The 19,669-nt window shown below is 35.0% G+C and overlaps 1 protein-coding gene across 1 annotated transcript in view; it reads right to left on the bottom strand.

The window, feature by feature from the left end:
* Positions 1–11,903, bottom strand: part of LOC128205563 (uncharacterized) — a 46,036-nt gene extending 34,133 nt beyond the window's left edge. Inside the window, exons 1-3 of the mRNA XM_052907298.1 lie at positions 11,393–11,903; positions 7,481–7,787; positions 3,471–3,610 (exon numbers count right to left, since the gene is read on the bottom strand). Of these exons, the coding sequence (XP_052763258.1) occupies positions 3,471–3,610; positions 7,481–7,787; positions 11,393–11,476 (531 nt within the window). The 5' untranslated portion in view covers positions 11,477–11,903. The remainder of the gene's footprint in view (positions 1–3,470; positions 3,611–7,480; positions 7,788–11,392) is intronic.
* Between the last annotated feature and the right edge of the window lie 7,766 nt (positions 11,904–19,669).

Below are 19,669 nucleotides of genomic sequence, written 5' to 3'. Positions count from 1 at the left end.
GATCAACAGTGTCTGTCGCGAAGCGGGTATGTGTCACAAATCGTCTGCTAATTGGGTGTTTGCACAAGGCGTGGTATTGTGTCCTTGTGCAGCACCCTGTAAAGTTCTATGACCTTGTTTACAATGACAAGTGTTGTTTTATGATCTCAGATGTGCTTAATTGACACTAATTGGCACTAGTTGATATTAAACAGATTGATCATTAATCCGTAGGAATTGTTCGTCCAATCAAAAGATAAGGGTCGTGCAATCAAAGCTATTAATGACCAATCGTATTTTTGATGAATATGCATGAAGAAATTATTGCTATCTGAACAATAAATACAAAAACAAATTTGTTTATCTTTTCACTTTTCAATCAAATTTCGATCATTTTGCATCTTGTAATTTATTTTTCATACGATATGCAAACATGTTTAGTTTATTGATAAATAAAAAAAGTACACCCATGTAAATAAAGAAAAATCAGATCGTCTTTTTCTCTTCTTATCTTTTCCGCAATTATATCCTTCATTACAAAACTCGCAGAAATTGTAGGTATTGCATTAAATCAAACAATGTAATGAAATAAAACTACAATAGACGACCAAATAATCAAAGCGTCATTTAACATGAAACCTGCTGATAAATAACAAAATCGAAAGCACGTGGCAGTAAACAAGCAACCACCTCGGCCGAAGTGACTATCAAATTCGCGAGGTGTTTATGTGGTATTCATCATGAGTTTTATGACGTAAAATGAGTTGTTTAGCTTTGATTATAACATTATAAATTATTAAGACTGAGAAAGAATGAATGAAAAAGTGAAATTGCCATATGACGAATTATAAATTAAGTGGACAATTATGTCAAATAACAGAAGGTGGGTGACATATAATAGGAAATTTACTTATTATGAAAACAATTTGATACGAGTATCCGGATAGTATTCGAATACTTGATACGAATACCCGGATACCGATTTGGTATCCGGTTTCCATCCCTACTTATGTTACATGTACATGTATAACCAATGTATCATGTTACATGTAGACCCAATGTCTAATGTTACATGTAGACCCAATGTCTTATTTCACATGTATAACCAATGTCTTATGTTACATGTATAACCAATGTCTTGTGTTACATGTATAACCAATGTCTTATGTTACATGTATAACCAATGTCTTATGTTACATGTATAACCAATGTCTTATGTGACATGTAGACCAAATGGCTTATGCCACATGTAGAACCAATGTATTATGCCACATGTAGACCCAATGTCTTATGCCACATGTAGAACCAATGTATTATGCCACATGTAGACCCTAGTGATGGGCAATCGGTTGAATTTTACAATCGATTATCGGTTACAATCGGAGACCATCAACCGATTAGACATCGGCTATAATCGAATATTATAGAGCAGTGGTTGCTAGTGATATACTTGAAGGTAATGGGTATCACTTCGTCTCTGTAAGCTGAATTTAATGTATAAACCAAAGAATAGAACTTACATATTTATTTTTCAGGAAACTAACAAACATAAAACAGAAAAAAAAAATTAAGTTAAAAAGAAAAAAAACATTAAACTGAAATGTATGCATCCGAAATTTCAAAGTCACCAGTATGAATCTATCAGTAGATGTTTGTTTGGAAATATTGTCTGGTCAATGAGATATGGGTTCATTCTACATCCCTACTTATGTTACATGTATAACCAATGTCTTATGTTACATGTAGAACCAATGTCCTATGTTACATGTAGAACCAATGTCTTATGTAACATGTAGAACCAATGTCTTTTCTTGCATACTGGACGTGTGTTTCCGGTCATGTGACCAGTGCTGGAAAAACTCATCTTAAACCCCCATGTAAGATGAGTCACACGAAACAACGCGCCACTTCTTATTTCTTTTATTGTATGATTTATGAAAGTATATATGCAATTTCAATAAAGCGGAATCAAAAATATAAGAATACAATACTTTTAATTAAAATTGAAAATAAATACTCGTAAAAGCCCGATTTTTAAAGGAACTATTGACATCGATAGTGATTTAAAATTACTGCGCTTTATGACGTCAGTACACAACGCCGCACGCGCTTTTTGGCGAAATGTACAAAAGTGCGTTTTCTACGTCAATTTTTCAACAAATTCATAATTTTAGGTATGCAAGAAAAAATATAAATCATGTTTTACCGGTCCGGATCGAAAAATCCGACCCTCAGGCACGCTGCGTGACCGGTAACTCAGCAAGCCTCGTTACCGGCTTACGCGCGTGCCCTCGGGTCGGATTTTTCTATGCCTACCTACCCTTTCTGTTTTTGAAAATGATAACCCTAACCAAACCATTTTTTGTCCTTATCAAATATAAAGGCAAAAATTGACCAACTCCAAAATACATGTACAGTACACTCAACGAGTTACACCCACTTTCCGTTTCCCTTCGCGGATTTTTGCTATCGCGGCCAACACAATGATTTTATCGACTGTCTGCGTTCCTCGGAGTTTGAATTTAAGGACCTCGGAGGGTGATAAGTCGACCGAAGAATAACGAACTCTGCGTTCCTCGGAGGGGTTAACTCCGCGAAACTCTGCGGACACTAGATAAAAATCTACGCTAAAGTTATATTTATTTTATTAAAATTTTCAACAGATTACGACGGCTCCAGTAAATTGCTATTATTCTTTTTCCTCTGCCTGTTTTGCATGAAGTTAGCTTACCACAAGAATGCAGTCGTATTTCACTAGTTGCACATGCATCTTATAAACATGTTTTACTAATGACTGATAAACACATGTAATTCTAGGTTACACATTTTCGGAAAATCAGGAGGTCAAACACGCGTTCAAAGTTCACAGCGCATGGTTTTGAAGGCCTTTTTGCTACGTTTTCTGTGGAAAATTCCATGAAACGTCATAGCTATTTTTAACCAAAAATAATAAATAGTATATTCTACATTGTATTGATCACGCGCTTGACGTCAGAGGTCATGGTTCAGAATCTCGTACATAGTCGGCTGCTTTATGATGCAATAACTTAGTGGATATACTTTAATGATTCAATGTTTATAATTCAAGACAAAATTCAATTGGCATTTACGGACATTAATACAAATTAAACGTTGGTACATGTAAGAATCTTTTACACTAAACAATGTGCATAACAATAAAAATATGTAACTTCTGAACAAGAATGATTTCTTGCTTATCTGATTAGACTCCGAGTTCCGCCGCAGGATCATAAAATCGGACGATTCTCAAGGCTATCGTTCATATTAAACTCGGCGGTAAGCCAGCCACTCGGAGGAACTCGGGGGGGATTTTAGCGAGGGCAACAGTTTTACCCTCGGAGGAAACCCGCGATCATCGACTTTATCCCTCGGAGTGAGCGAGGAAAGTGGGTCTAACTCGTTGAGTGTACTGTACAAAGGTCACAAATAATAAATATTCAGCAAGTCAATACAAATGTAGTATTACATACCTGAAAGACATATGACGGATGAAATTTGTCAAGCTCAACAAGACTAACTTCCTTGTTCGACAAACATAATCTGTATGGTCCTTCAATCCGTGTACAAGAGGTCTTGGACTTCTTCTTGATACTGCCTTGCCACACATATTCTGTAAAGACAAATAAAACAAATACGTTACAATTTTCATCAGAACTCAGGCCTAAAAAAAAAATTGTTTGGTTAGGGTTACATCCTTAAAAAAAATAGGTAGGGTAGGTAGGCTTTTTATTTTTTTTTATTTTTTTTTTTTATTAGGTTTTATATAAGAAAATAATTTTCATCATTGGAGAATGGTGTTAAAGCTATCTTCTGTATAAGAATTTAAGGTTTAAACTTAATATTAAAAAGCAATTTAAAAAAAAAAACGAGATTTTTTTATTTATTTTTTTTTTTTTTTTTTTTTTAATTTTTCATTTTTTTTTTCAAATTGACTATAAAAACGGTAGGGCCGGCGCCTATTCCGTAGGTAGGGTCGGGTAACCCGAACCAAATGTATTTTTTTTTAGGCCTCACGGTGGTCACAATAACATTTAGCAGACGCCCGCTTATTGAAAATTATGCGGCCAAGCTGAAGTTAATAATTCAAGCTATTAGCTCATTGAACAGTTTTTAACTGAACTCATATAAGCTATTCATCTGAACTACAATATTTTATGACAGTTCTTTTTTTAACCTTATAGTAATAGTAGACAGAAAATAAGCTTCGTTTTTCCCATAAAAATATAAATTCCCCTACAGTGAGTATTTATAATCTTTTATGAAAATTTCACAATTAAATAAATGATGCTTCTGTGTGACATATCTATTGCTCTAAAGATATTTTTTCTCAGACGGATCCAAATTATTTAAAAAAGTACTGGTACTCTGTGATGTTTCCTCGAAACTGAAAAAATAAACAAATGTTGTTGTTTTTCCTTTTACAAAAAGGACTTCCCCATCACTGGTAAAAAAGGCCCTAAAATTGTTTAATAGCAAATTGAAATTTAAACATGCACATCATATACAAAAAAATCCCCTTTTTCACTTAAACGCAGCAAATTTTTCCCCTCTCAAAGGCCCCAGACACCTTCCATTTTAAAGAAAAAAACACACCCTGTATGAGATGAAATTTCATTGAATCATGTCTTGCCAATGTAAATGTAGGCACTGTTACGGGTCTGATACAGGAATTAAAAATTGTATTTGAAACACAGTGATATGAAAATACAGTGGGGGTTTTCGACCCTATTCTCTTCCTGAAAAAAGTATATTTTTCCCATACCCACTTAAATAATCCCTTTTCTGGGGAGAAATGCCCTCTGATCATTCAGTAAATGTAGCAATTAGTAGTCATTTATGAATTAGTCCATAAGTTTGTTGTATAATAGGTTTGAAAACAAGCTAAAACTTATATAATTATGTTAGTATTATTCCCCTTATTGCCAAAACTACGCTTTTTTTACCCCATCAAATGGCCCCGCCACTATTCCCCTAAAAGGGAAAAAAACACTGCCATTTGCAAATGCAGGCACTATTGGGCTTGATTTATTAATTGATAAAAATATTCAAAACACAGTGATGTGAAAATCTACATTTTAAAGGGTTTGGTAATAGCACAGTACATTGTTTTAGTATCAGCATAAATTTTGTATTTTAATTCCTACAAGCAGCAGTGTGTGTAATAGCGGGGGCAGGCTTTTTAGACAACTGGTTTAATAAATCACGGTTTATACAGATGCTTATAAGTCTTAGTCATCAAATGTTAATATCACTGCTAAACTGCTATTATGATTATACCAAGATGCCCTTTTAAGAAAATTTAAACATGGTCACGTTATTTTTTTGCCCTTTTATGTAAAAATTGCCATGACATTTATCCATCCTGGAGATACATATAACTCTTAGAGTAAGACATCTAATTCTTGTACTAAAAGTTTTAACTACCCAGGGCTGACATTTAAGGAAGTTTGGAAGTGTATTTAACTCTAAAATGTGACAAAACTTTCAATTTGAGTCATTGGTAGCACAATAACTTCCATTATTTTGGAGAAATCTCCCAAAAGTTAGTGTTTCTTTGTCGTTGTTTTTTAATCTCTAACATAATAGTTAAAGTGGGACGCTTATTCAAAATTAATACATACACGTGTATAACAAACAAATTTTTGTGTGATGTATCTTTAGCTACACACTAAATAATAGATTTTTGGAAAATATTAATTACTGATTTATATAACAAGATTGTAACTGTGTATTTAATAGCTGAAAACGCAAAAATATTAAATGATTGGTGAATGCTAAAAGATTTACAGTGATCTAATATTGTCTCATAAGGTAGAAATATCATGTTTTCTGCACCTTTCTTTCAAATTAAACTCGGAATCCTTCACAAGAGCCAGTGTTTTCGACATTTTTTCATCCTTTTTGATATATCAAAACAATTTTATTATTAAATTGTGGTTAATCTCAGTTGAGAGTAAGAGTGCATCTTTAAAAAAAATATTGGAACAATCTGCTGTGATCAGAGACAAAAACTTTCACATTTCAGTGAAAAACTTTCAATATTTATGGTACAAGGTATTGTGATGGCAGTTTAAAATTCTTAAGGGAAGCCCTAAATTTACAATTGAGCAAGACCCACTTCGGAACTTTGCATTTCAACATGTTTGTCAGGGCTTCCTTTAAAGGAAGTTTGAAAGTTCAAGTATATTACTCCCTAAAAATGGGTTAAAACTTCCAAAATTGATTCCTTGGAAAACAATCTAATGTATTGCATAAAAGTCCATACATGTATATGTAATTATGTTTGGCGTACAGGTACACGTACATCACAGTTTTACTTTATTTTGATTGGATAAGAAATTACTATTTAAATGAAGGCTGAATTGATTGGTCAAATTGTTGAACTAACTATAATGTCAATGTAAAAAAAGGTTTGGTTAGGGTTCCATACTTTTCAAAAATAGGTAGGGTTGTTAGGCTTTTTATTTTATTTTTTTTAATTAGGCTATATATAAGAATGTTATTTTCATCATTGGAGAATGGTGTTAAAGTAAATATACTGTATAAAGCATTCAAGATTTAAACTACATATTGAAAAGCAAGTATGTTTTTTTTTATTTTTCATTTTATTTTCAAACTGACTATAATAATAAAAACGGTAGCGTTGACGCCTCTTTCGTAGGTAGGGTCGGGTAACCCGAACCAAATGTTTTTTAGGCCTAAGAAGATGATTTTTTTTTCATAAATAGGGTTTAGCCATGTTTAAAAAAGGGCAGGGTGCTGAAGAAGAGAGCCTACAGGGTTCTGAGGGAGGAAAGGGCACATTGATGAACTTGAACATTACGCATTTTATTTTGGAAAAAATATTACATTTCAATTTATAAGGAAGCTTTTAACTGCCAAACAAGCTTGTATGTATAAATTAATAAATGTATCATATATGTGTTAATCAAAACAAAATAAATTTTGACAGTCTGAAGCATTTAATTTCATTTTATGGCAGAAGGGTGCACATGCTCGTATCCATGAGGGCAGAATGGTGCTACAAAAATGACAGGATGAAGCGCCCTTCAATGACTCTTTATAGGGTTTTAGCCAGGCTTTCAAAGGACAGGGACCTGCAGAAAAGGGACAGTGTGTTGCAGAAAAAAGGAATGGTGCTTAGGGAGAAAAGGGCTCAGTCTGTCTGGCATGGAAGAATTTAAACATTATGATTTTCACAAAATAAAAAGTAAGAATTGTGCCTAAGGTACCATTGCCAAATATGTCAAGTTTGTATGAATTCATAATGTTATGTTAAGATTTTTGAAAGAAAAAAGTTTTTTTTATCATTTTAAGCATTTAATTCTATGAAGGCAGGAGGGTACCCATGCTGGTCTCCATGAGGGCAGAAGGGTGCTACCAAAAAGGGACAGGTTGCAGTACCCTTCTATAACTCTTAGCTTAAACCCTATTTTAGCAAAAACTCCGCATAATGAAAAAAGTGATAATCTGTACATACCAAAATGAGGTTTAGGGCCCTCCCCATCGGGCAGATATTCATTCTGGTATTCAAGAAGTTTGCTTAACCAATCTTCCTGTTCCTCTTCAGAATCCGCAATAACTGAGAAACATTCGGTTCCTTCGAATATTGAAATCACACTTTTATGCTTATCAATTTTCTTGTTAATATTAAAGCATTTAAAAAGATGGATGGAGCGCTTAGGAAGATGTCCAGTTTTGAACTTCTTCTCACTGTCGTAGTAATCCAGACGGGAGGGCCCACTGCTGCTTGTTGATCGGAGAATAAAATATTTCTTCTTCATTGTCTGAAACACAAGTAAGCAACATTTTAACTTCTATAATATTTTAAACTAAAAATTAAATAGTATGACATTCATTAATGATTTATTGATTGCTGATAATGCTATGATATCAACTGAATTAATAAGGAATTCATTATAATTGTACAGAAGATGATCAACGATTGTTTCACAGTAAAATTTTGATATGTATTTCACTGTGAGTGCTGCAGCAAAAGACATATTTCACTCATGAAGTACTCAGTGAGCACCAAGGCTATATTTCACTGATTGCAACGTGACATTTTTTTTTTTTAGAAGCACAACCTCTTTTAGCAAATGTACCGTAGCAATAAAGTGCCATTCATGAATATCTTGATGGGTTTGTTGAATAAAATGTATGAAAACAAGATGCACATTATATAAATCCTGTTAGTATTTTTCTGCTTTTGACGAAACAACGCTATTTTCCCCTAATCAAATGGGCCCCGCCACCATGATTTCATTTAAAATGAAAAAAAACATGGATAAATTTTTCATTGTATGATAAACAGGACAATTATGATAAACAGGACAATTATTGTACTTTTAAAAAAAATGTGCCAAATTGTAAGTGAAATGCCTTTTATCAAAAATGTATCCCAGCCCTGAGCGCGCTGACATTCGTTTTCAATATCAGAGCTGGCTATAATTTCAAAGCAGTGAAAGATATCAATTTGATATTTTCCAAAGTGAATTTTAAAACCGTTTTTTTTTATGAGAATGAATGAGTTTACTGGTTAATGGCAAATGGTTAGGGATTAAACTATGATCCAGTATTGTTAAATGCTGTAGTGGTAAAAGCTGCACCCTCACAGATTTACCGTTTTTACAACCTTTTTATTTTTTGTCTTGGAATGAGCTATTTTTTTTGCGTAAATATCTGCAATCCAGTGATAAAAGACTGCTGACAAAAGACCAGATCGCAGATTTTCATAATTCTGTTCCAAAATTAATGTTTTATGGCTGAAACTGTTACTTATGGTTTAAGAAAAATAATAAAATATCAATTTTTAAACTTAAATATATAAAAATCTGCGATCTAATGATTTGTCAGCAGTCTTATATCACTGGTATGCATGCATTTTCGCATAAATTGGCTCGTTCCAAGACAAAACTTAACAAGAGCTGTCACAGAGACAGCGCGCTCGACTATTCCGCCGCTTTTCAGTGTAAGGATTGAAAAGTTTTGGCGAAACATGCATGGATCACTTTTAGATTAGATTTCAATGCAATACATGATGTGCAGAGATATTAACTTAATGTTGTTACATGCAAAATTTTAACAAGAATTTTTAAGTGTAATAATAAAGGGCCATTATTTGCAAAACACAGTTATCTAACTTGATTAATCAATTAGGTTGGGTGGTTGAATACCATTGTATAAAGTCTCAATGCAATACATCAAGAAGTTGCTGAGATAGTATCCTACATGTATGTGTGCTAACTTGCAAGACCTTAACCAGAATTTCTAAGTCGCATAATAAAGGGGCAAAAATCTTACTTGATTAAATAAGAAGGTTAAATGGTTAGGAGCCTGTATGTAAAGTTTCAATGCAATACATGATGTATTTGCTGAAGCATTGACTTAAAAGTGGTTACATGCAAAACCTTAACCAGAATTTCTATGTTGAATTAAAAAGGGGCCATTATTTGAATTTAATGCAAACTAGAGTTATCTTACTTGGTTATTTAAGTAGATTGTATGGTTGAGTACCATTTTATAAAGTCTCAATGCAATTCATCCAGTAGTTGCTGAGATATTAACCTATGTGTGCTAACATGCAAAACCTTAACCAGAATTTCTAAGTCAAATAATAAAGGGCAATTATTTACATTAAATGCAAACTAGAGTTATCTAACATTGTAAATTAAGTAGGTTGGATAGTTGAGTACCATTGTATAAAGTCTCAATGCAATACCTCAAGTAGTTGCTGAGATATTAACCTATGTGTGCTTGCACGCAAAACCTTAACCAAGGGGTGACGTCGACGCAGACGCCGACGCTTGGGTGAGTAGTATAGCTCTCCTTATTCTTCGAATAGTCGAGCTAAAAACGTTCAATCTGTGAGAGTGCAGCTTTAACATCATCCTAGCACAACATTGATATTTGTTTTCAGAACTGTAAACATCATCCAAATTTCATTGCTGTAGCTTCTAAAATAAGAAAGTAGATCAAAAGGACACAGAAAAGCTCATCCAAAGACAACATAATATAAGTAGTCATGGTCTACATTTTATTGCTGTTGCTTCAAAAATTACAACGTAAGTCAAAATTGTTCATCAAATTTTGTAATACAAAAATATCATCAACGGTTCTCATTTTAGCCATGAAACCAGCTTCTTGTGCCATCAAAGATATGGGCCTAGCGGTTTCAGACGAGAAGATTTTCAATGTTTTTCTTGCAGCAAAATTGTTTTGATGCCATTCATTCTGATTGGGATCCTGGGATAAGCATTATTACGTCTATAAAAGACCATAAAACAAGCCATATAATCATTATATGTAATTTCATATTAGTTCTGTGCACGAAAAGTCAATATCCAACCAACAGTTATGAGTTTATGGTTCTTGTTTTTTATTCCTTACCATAAAAACATAACAGTGTTTAAATGAATCTACCGATAACAATGCAAAAGTGTTGCCTGTGCCATTAGAAGCTTTGTTGAAAGAAGTATTTAAAGCCTATATTTTAATGCAATTAATTCTTGTTTTGTGCAAAATACTTTCGAAGTAGCATGGTAAAATATGAATGTAGCCTTTAATAATCTATTTCAAACATCAAATACTTGTTTAAATACAATTTCAATATTTTTCAGAACACCCTTTTTATGACCAACCTGTTTAGAACATGATTTGTTTTTAAACTAGTGCATTAGGCTACAGTGTGATATGGAATAAAAAAACAAACATCCTGTACGAAAAGTTAAAGCTACACTCTCACAGATTGACAGTTTTCACCTTTATTTCAATTTTTTGTCTCAGAATCAGCTGTTTTTGACATCATTACATTCAATTCAGTCATATAAGATAATTCACTAAAGAACACATCAAATTCAATCGTTTGGAAATCTGCCAAAAAACTTATTTTTCTAAAAGCGTTACTAACCCTTTTGACCATATAAAGTAAACCTAGGAGGAAAAGTGCGCCCGGTGTGGGGCTCGAACCCACGACCGCCGGAACACTAGCACCCACACACACTACACATAAAACATCAATTCTCGAATGTTCATATGAAATCTGCAATCTGATATTTTGCCAGCAGTCTTATATCACTGGTTTTCAGACAAAAACGCAAGAATTAGCTAAAAAAATAAAAAAAATGTCAAAACGGTCAATCTATAAGAGTGCAGCTTTAACACATACAATGTATGAAATAATGATATAAACATTTAACAAAACAGCAGTAAAAACAATCAGATAAAAAATTGACAATATTCAATTAAAATTAACCCAAGATACCATTATTAATCCCAATTCATTATACAGTAAAAAATATACAATATCATGATAAAATTATTTGAATATTCGTATCCTTAGATATAAATTAATAGTGTTATTTTTAACCACTGTATTAATGCAACTTAGTACCTTCAATTTCTTCAGGAGTCCTTGTTTCACAATGTCAGAACCAGGAGCTTCCCGGTACTGACCGATTCTGCGCTGTGCATCCATAGAAATGATTCTTTTTAAACCCGCTAATTATTCTTAATTGGCACAAGGCAATCAACCGGAACCTCTGAACACAGACACATTCTTGACATTTTGAAGCTCACGTTTTCATGCGTATGCTGCTTAAAACATTAAGGTATATTACAATGAAATAAAATTAACCATATATTATAAACTGCAAAAAACAAATGAGTACGAGTGAATGTCAATATTGTAAACAACTTCTTGCAGAAAGTGTTTTTTTTAATATTTTGTCTTGTGTTATAACTTTTCAGCGTACAGCGGAAGAATCATGGCAGTCTAAACAACAAGTTTCACACTTGTTGTTTGTCTTGCCCACCAATGCTAAGTTGATCAAGTTCATTGTTGTTTACAAAAACATTTTATCCCCTGCAACGTTCTAATTTGCTCTGAGGAAGCCATCTTTAGATTTATTGTCACGTGACATATGTACATGTAAACAACTTATACGCATGCGTAATAGCTTTACGGCTACACATCACTAATATGTTTAACAAAAAAGTCAATATTTGTTTATTTCCGAATGTCAAATGCCAAAAATAATGCAGACACGGTGCATGACGAAAAATACAAAAAAGAAGAATAATATAAGCATACTTAATAAGAATCAATTATACACACATTCTATGCTAGTATGCAACCTGGAAGCATGATGTTTCGTCTCAAATATCTAACTACATGCACTCACAGGGGGTTCTCTCTAAAAAAAATATTCTTATATATATATATATAAGAATAGTTTTTTTCGAGAGAAACCCCTGTGCATGCACTAACAAATAAAAAAAACTTACAGCAGCTGTTAACCTTGTCATAGTAAAAAAGACATGCTGATAAACAGAACAGACCTTCATATTTTATTCCTCGTAAACTTTACGGGGTTTTTTTTTTTGGGGGGGGGGGGGTTATATTTACATATGAATGTATCAACATTAATTACTTCTATATGCTATGCATGCAGTGAGCGACTTAATTATATTCTGATTGATATATAAAGGATGAACTAAAAATAGTTCTATTGCAATTCATCAAATATAGTTCAATATCATTTGAATTTCGTATTTATACAATTTTCAACATATGACTTACTAATATGACCAATAAAATATTAAAATCATCGGCTAAACATAAGAATAAAACATTACCTTAATATTCTAAATGTTACTGTAAAAAGCTGCTTATTACGATAAACCAATTAATTATCTGGTTTATATATTCATTTATAAAGTATATCGGATCTTAAATGCTTCTGATATATATATTTACCTAACATCAATGCTTCAGATTTATTTTGTGTATTAGAAAGTTGTACAAGCTCAAACATAAGTTAGCCACGATCCAACTTCATTGAACATATAGCTCTTAATGGTTTAGGTGCATACATGCAAAATCCCGCGGAATTCCGACCCATCCCCTGGTCCTCCGCCGGGAGATCCATATCCTCTGAAATTATTTTTTTCTTTCCTTTTTCTTTTCTTTTTTTTAAATTAGCTCAAGGTTGACAGTGGCAAGCATTCATACTAGTATGAGTGTGAAATTCCATGAAGGCCCACGATGACTAAGTCCAAACATTATTGTAATTATTATTATAACCAGAGGGTGTATCTGTATTTATTCTTATACTAGTATCGTAAATGTAGATATTGCGCTAAATTTCGCTGCGTAAAAGTCCACTGGTGTAGTATCAAAATCACCCGGAATTCAGACCAAATTCCCCTTGGAAGCCTCTCGGAAATATGACATGTATGTTGGTTCACTTGATATTCGTAACCTTTATACACTATATAAAAGAGGGTATGTTAAACAGTTTTATTTTAATGAAACAATTAAATCGGATAAAAGACATAGAGATGGTTGTCATTTATTATATGCTTTCCAGCGGTTTATAGAGATTTGTCAGTGAAATAAAATTAAGTTTTCATTGTTCAAACAGTGAAAATATAAAATTGATATTGTTCATTGTTTTAAAATTATAGCCCGCTCTCATGTCCATATCAAACTTTAGCGCGCACAGGGCTGGGACACAAATTCAACGAGGTCATTTCCTAAATGACGTTACGTGCGCATACAAATTGGCGCGTGTATCCAAAAAAGTGTAATAAATTGACTTTATACTCCATTTTTAGGCAAATAGTAAAAAGAATAATTGTTTGTTTCAGTGTATGATAGCAATATATTTCACCTTGTAAACACCAAAATTGAATATATCTTTTTGCTCACTCGGTGAAATATATAACGACCTTAACGGAAAGAAATAATTATCCTCTGTTTATTTGATGGATTTGATCATAATATCGTTTTCTTCTGCTTCCACATTATCGGCAACCATTTTTTCTTCAGTTACACTTCATACACAACGAAGCGTAGTGGAGTGGTGCATCGGGGGTATTCGACGATGCCGCTTCAAATACAGTAATATTTTATGAAGTAAGTTATATATAGAAGCTAGTTAATTTCAACAGAAAAGAACCGCATCATTTTTTTGCCAAATTGTGAACATTTTTTGCCAAATTGTGAACATTTACTGTTAAAATAATATGTAGAGGGTTTTAGTTTATTTCAGTGTAAGATTGTAATATAATTCACCGAGTGACCCCCAAAAGCTATATTTTACGAGTGGCGTAGCCACGAGTGAAATATTCACGTTTGGTGTTCACGAGGGTGAATCTCAAGATGCTTCGAGAACTTGGGAGCTGGTCAATGATATTCAGGAGGCATTATGCACCAGTCAATTGTTACCACGGCCCCCAGGTCCGGCGGTAAACCGGGGATAGCCAGGGAAATGGGCCGTGTTTTAGGTGGCCCCGCAGTGCCGGGTGAATGCGGTGGTTTTGTCTTCACGCAAAATATAGCGGGGAATGGGCTTTACCTAGGCTCCCTGGGGTGCGGTGGCATTTGGCTGGGATTTGACCATCAGATCGTCACCGCAGGACGGGGGTTTTACCCGGGGTTGGCTGAAAAGTCAAAGTCCCCGCTATTCGCCGGACCTGGGGGTTGGTGGGGGAGGGGTTACACTTGACTGGTGCATTACCACCAGCTTGGTAATGGGTCATTGACAAGCAGTTTGTTGTTCATAATGATTATTACTCATTAGTATCGTGTAAAACATTTGTTTCCTAATCAAAATAGTCAATATATCCCAGACAACATGTGCTAGTTCACAATGGTGAAATTCAGCAATAATACCGAACACCACAGACTAGACCCCTATATTTTAACAAATTTAGCCGACATCACAGGCTACTTCTCGTTTTAAAACAAATTAACCATTCGGAACTCCTCGGCCATTTTTATCAAAAACAACATAGGATGTATGCCGGTACATCAGTAGAAGAAGTTCATATTTTTTGTAATTTTATCATGAATTAAATGTAGTGTTTTAGCTTGTATTTATCAAAGGTGCTCGTCACATTGCATGGATACAGTTTTTTATAAAAAAAAAAAATATTATTTTTTAATTTTAATTATTATTTATTTTGGTCAAAATAGTGAATATATGTCATTTAAAAAATTATTTCACAATTTTTCATAAAAAGAAAATTAGTATTATATATAAATAAATATTTATTTATATATTATACTAATTTTCTTTCATGAAAAATAGTGGAATAATTTTTTAAATGACATGTATTCACTATCTTGACCGAAATAAATAAATAAAACAAAATATTTAAAAATAGAATGTATTACTGTATCCAGGCTATGTGACGAACACCTGTGGTATTTATTGATCTAAGTTTAAATTGATTGTCGGTGAAGTGTATTATTGAAAACATAATTCAGATTCCCAAGAGTTAAGTCATAATATTTAACTGCTTATTACTACTCGATCTACTTGCAGCGGACTTTATCGATTTCTGAGTATGTAAACCGACCAAATACATCCGAGGTTGATTTCGATAAAAATTGCCAAGGAGCTCCGAATGCAAATAAACACTTAACAGGAACATGGCTTGTTATTGGCAGCAAATACACAGATCAATTGAAAAAAATTGTATTCTAGTTGAACTGTGTCAGATGGAAGTCATATCACATGAGTGCCGCTTTGTCGAATGTGAAATCGCCAGAAAACTGTTCCCGCAAAACACAATTTTTTAAACGACAGATAAAGTAATACACGTAGCGCAACGTAGCGTAAAGTAATACACGTAGCGCAACGTAGCGTAAAGTAATAAACGTAGCGCAACAACAAACGGGGTCGCACAAATCATCTGAAACGAAACTAAAATATAGCATAACAACAAATTGATACAGTCTACTCAAGAAACTATCTGTTAATCCTAGATAAATCTGCCTCCTATATGTAGAGACTATCATTGAATAATATCATTCAATATAAACAGGTGGATAGGTGGGAACAAGCATATATCACTAACGTGTTCAGGCTGCCAATAAAAAAGCCTCGAGTGAAGAAACCACACCGCCCACTATCTTGAATACCCCTGCACGAACACCCCGTGCGTTCCCGCCAATATTCATACGACAAATAACTCGAGCAGACGACGTATCGTCTATTTTGAAACATTTAAAAAAATATCTAGCAGCACGGGTCGCAATCGGAACACTTCGGCCATTATCCGACAGAATTGATCTATCTCGAAGTTTGACGGAGATGGTCGATTGTTTAAATACCGTAACACGGGTCAGACGGGAGGATTTTTTATATTGGGGTAAAATATGTAAGGAATAACCACACGAAATGTTTTTGGTGTTTGTATTTTTTGTGGTCTAATTAAAAATAGAGGATTTTGTTTTGTTCATTAATTTTACGTACAATATATTCTGACAATTGCACCAAATAATAGTTTCATAGAGCCTGCGACCGAGGAACACCCGCACCCACTTCCTGGCGATAAAGGGCCCCTAACCAATACGGTATATAATAAAATACATAATATTGTGAAAATTTTCAACTTTAGCAACTTATTCATTTAAGATTTAATACGTGTACCGCCAAGATATTATTTTGACTACTGGGTTACTTGACATATAGCGGCATGTCAATAAATCCAGCCACTCGATAATCGATTGACCTTTTTTTCTTTTTTCGCTGCCCCTTAAATTTTATTGACAGAAATAAAAATGTTGAACTGGATTTGCGTATCGGACCGGTACTGTCCGGGAACGGCGTTTATTCATACCTTTGGTGTCGATGTATAACATTCACATCTAAAAAAAAGGAAAATTGTTACGATTGTGTTCGTGGTCCGTCTAGAAACACATGTCTGTGGTCCCTGGAGCAATAAGAAAGAGCATGACCTCATATTCAACGGTGAAAGGGTTATCCAATATAAAAAATGTCACCCACTCCATTAATAAAATAATTGGATGAAAATCTAGCAATTAATTTATATTTACCTTAATGCACCAGTCAATTGTAACCACGCCCCCCGGTCCGGGGGTATACCGGGGAAGCCGGGAAAGTGGGCCGTGTTTTTACCTTTCAGGTGGCCCCGCAGTGATGGGTGTATGCGTTGGTTTTATCTTCGCGCAAAATATAGCGGGGAATGGGCCTAACCTAAGGTCTCTTGGGTGCGGGGGCATTTGGCGGGGATTTTATCATCAGTTCATCTCCGCAGGGCGGTGATTTTAGCCGGGGTTGGCTGGACCGAAAGTCAAAGTCCCCGCTATTCCCCGGTTCTGGTGGGGGGGGGGGGGCGTGGTTACAATTGACTGGTGCATTATTAGTCTATGTTGCTATTCACCATGACCTCCGTCTAAGCAGCAACAGTCAATGTTGTTTAGGCCGTTTATTTTCCTTCGAGTCATTTCGTTAATTGGACGAAATAAACTGGTTAAAAAAGATGTGAATGGCGTATTTGTGACTCAGACTATAAACATCCTGAGTATTCCGTTACGCGTGCGGAAACGGACTGCGGTGGTATATAGTGATCAAGTCGCCTCAAGCGGCAGCACGAATCAGCGGTCCTTTGTCAGTGCCTTCTTCAGTGCGCGTCTGCGCACCGGAATATCACTATATTGTTCTTTAAGATTCGGCACACATTTTAAATTGTGCATAAAAGTTATACTGACGTCTCGGTGCACCCGTTTAAATACCAAGGACGGCAGAGCATGCATTAGCATCATGTGCTCCAACGTTCATCACATTTTAGGAAGTAAAACAATTTACAAATCACAACAGCCTTTACAACAATATAAACAGCTTGACAGAGTGGCAGAAGCAGCTTCAAAGAGTGATAGAAGCAGTTTGAACGAGTGGCATAATCAGCTGGAAAAACGACAGAAGCAGCTTGAAATATTGATAGTAAGCCGGTTGAAAGATAGACAGAAACAGCTTGAAAGAGTGACAGAAGTGGCTTGAAAGAGTGACAGAAGTGGCTTGAAAGAGTGACAGAAGTGGCTTGAAAGAGTGACAGAAGTGGCTTGAAAGAGTGACAGAAGTGGCTTGAAAGAGTAACAGACGCGGCTTTAAAGAACGACAGAATGAGCTTGAAAGAGTAACAGACGCGGCTTTAAAGAACGACAGAAGAAGCTTGAAAGAGTAACAGACGCGGCTTTAAAGAACGACAGAATGAGCTTGAAAGAGTAACAGACGCGGCTTTAAAGAACGACAGAAACAGCTTGAAAGAGTAACAGACGCGGCTTTAAAGAACGACAGAATGAGCTTGAAAGAGTAACAGACGCGGCTTTAAAGAACGACAGAAGCAGCTTGAAAGAGTAACAGACGCGGCTTTAAAGAACGACAGAATGAGCTTAAAAGAGTAACAGACGCGGCTTTAAAGAACGACAGAATGAGCTTGAAAGAGTAACAGACGCGGCTTTAAAGAACGACAGAATGAGCTTGAAAGAGTAACAGACGCGGCTTTAAAGAACGACAGAATGAGCTTGAAAGAGTAACAGACGCGGCTTTAAAGAACGACAGAATGAGCTTGAAAGAGTAACAGACGCGGCTTTAAAGAACGACAGAATGAGCTTGAAAGAGTAACAGACGCGGCTTTAAAGAACGACAGAAGCAGCTTGAAAGAGTGACAGAAGCAGCTTGAAAGAGTGACAGAAGTAGATTGAAAGAGTGACAGAAGCAGCCTGAAAGAGTGACAGAGACAGCTTGAAAAAGTGCCAGAGGCAGTTTGAAAGAACAACAGAAGCAGCCTGAAAGAGTGACAGAAACAGCTTGAAAGAGTGACAGAAGCAGCTTGAAAGAGTGGCAGAAGCAGCTTGAAAAACACACGATAGAAGCAACCTGAAAGAGTGACAGATACAGCTTGGAAGTGTGACACAAGAGGCTTGAAAAGTGGCAGAAGCAGCTTGAACGAGTTGCAGAAGCAGCTTGAAAGAGTGACAGAGACAGCTTGGAAGTGACACAAGCAGCTTGAAAGAGTGATATAAACAGTTTGAACGAGTGGCAGAAGTGGATTGAAAGAGTGACAGAAGCAACTTAAAAGAGTGCCAGAAGCAGCTTGAAAGATGATATAAACAGTTTGAACGAGTGGCAGAAGCGGCTTGAAAGAGTGACAGAAGCAGCTTAAAAGAGTGACAGAAGCAGCTTGAAAAAAAGTGATAGAACCAGCTTTAAAGAGTGACAAAAGCAGCTTTTAAGAGTGACAAAAGCAGCTTGAAAGAGTGATAGCAGTTAAAAAGTGAGTTGGACGCCGCTTTAGAGTTACAGAAGCAGCTTGTAAGAATGGCGGAAGCGAGACAAAGTATAAGCTGCAATGCTTCCTTTTAATATCTGTCAGGCTTATTTTGATTAGTACATATTTCACTAGTCTATTGATCACGCACGTATTATTACAGAGGTAAATCCTTTGATTATGCTAGAGTTGAAACACAAGTGCAGCAAAAAGATAACGAGCGTTTTTTTTCCAAGAAGCTGTAAACACTTTTAACCTTTTGCAATAGCTTTCACTTTAATGATGTTCACTGTTGGGTTAATTGGTGTTTTAAACACATAATGGCAGATCCCAGGCAACATATATGTGTAATGGTTCAGTTTTGGCGATCTACAGAAAAAGGGGTGTGCGCTTCAACTGGATTTTGATGCATTTGTCATTGGCTCACATAAAAATGCGAACACCAAGATTGAGTATTTTATACAAGAATAAAAGGAAAAGCAAATTTTCATTCCATTTTTTTCAGCTTTTATCCTGTTTGTGTGTTGTTGTTTTTTTTATCATATTATGTTCGAAGCATTTCTCCATATAAACCACAACACAAATA

Source organism: Mya arenaria, chromosome 10, assembly GCF_026914265.1.
Source record: "Mya arenaria isolate MELC-2E11 chromosome 10, ASM2691426v1".
NCBI classification, from domain to species: domain Eukaryota; kingdom Metazoa; phylum Mollusca; class Bivalvia; order Myida; family Myidae; genus Mya; species Mya arenaria.
This window is presented reverse-complemented; position numbering and strand designations above follow the sequence as displayed.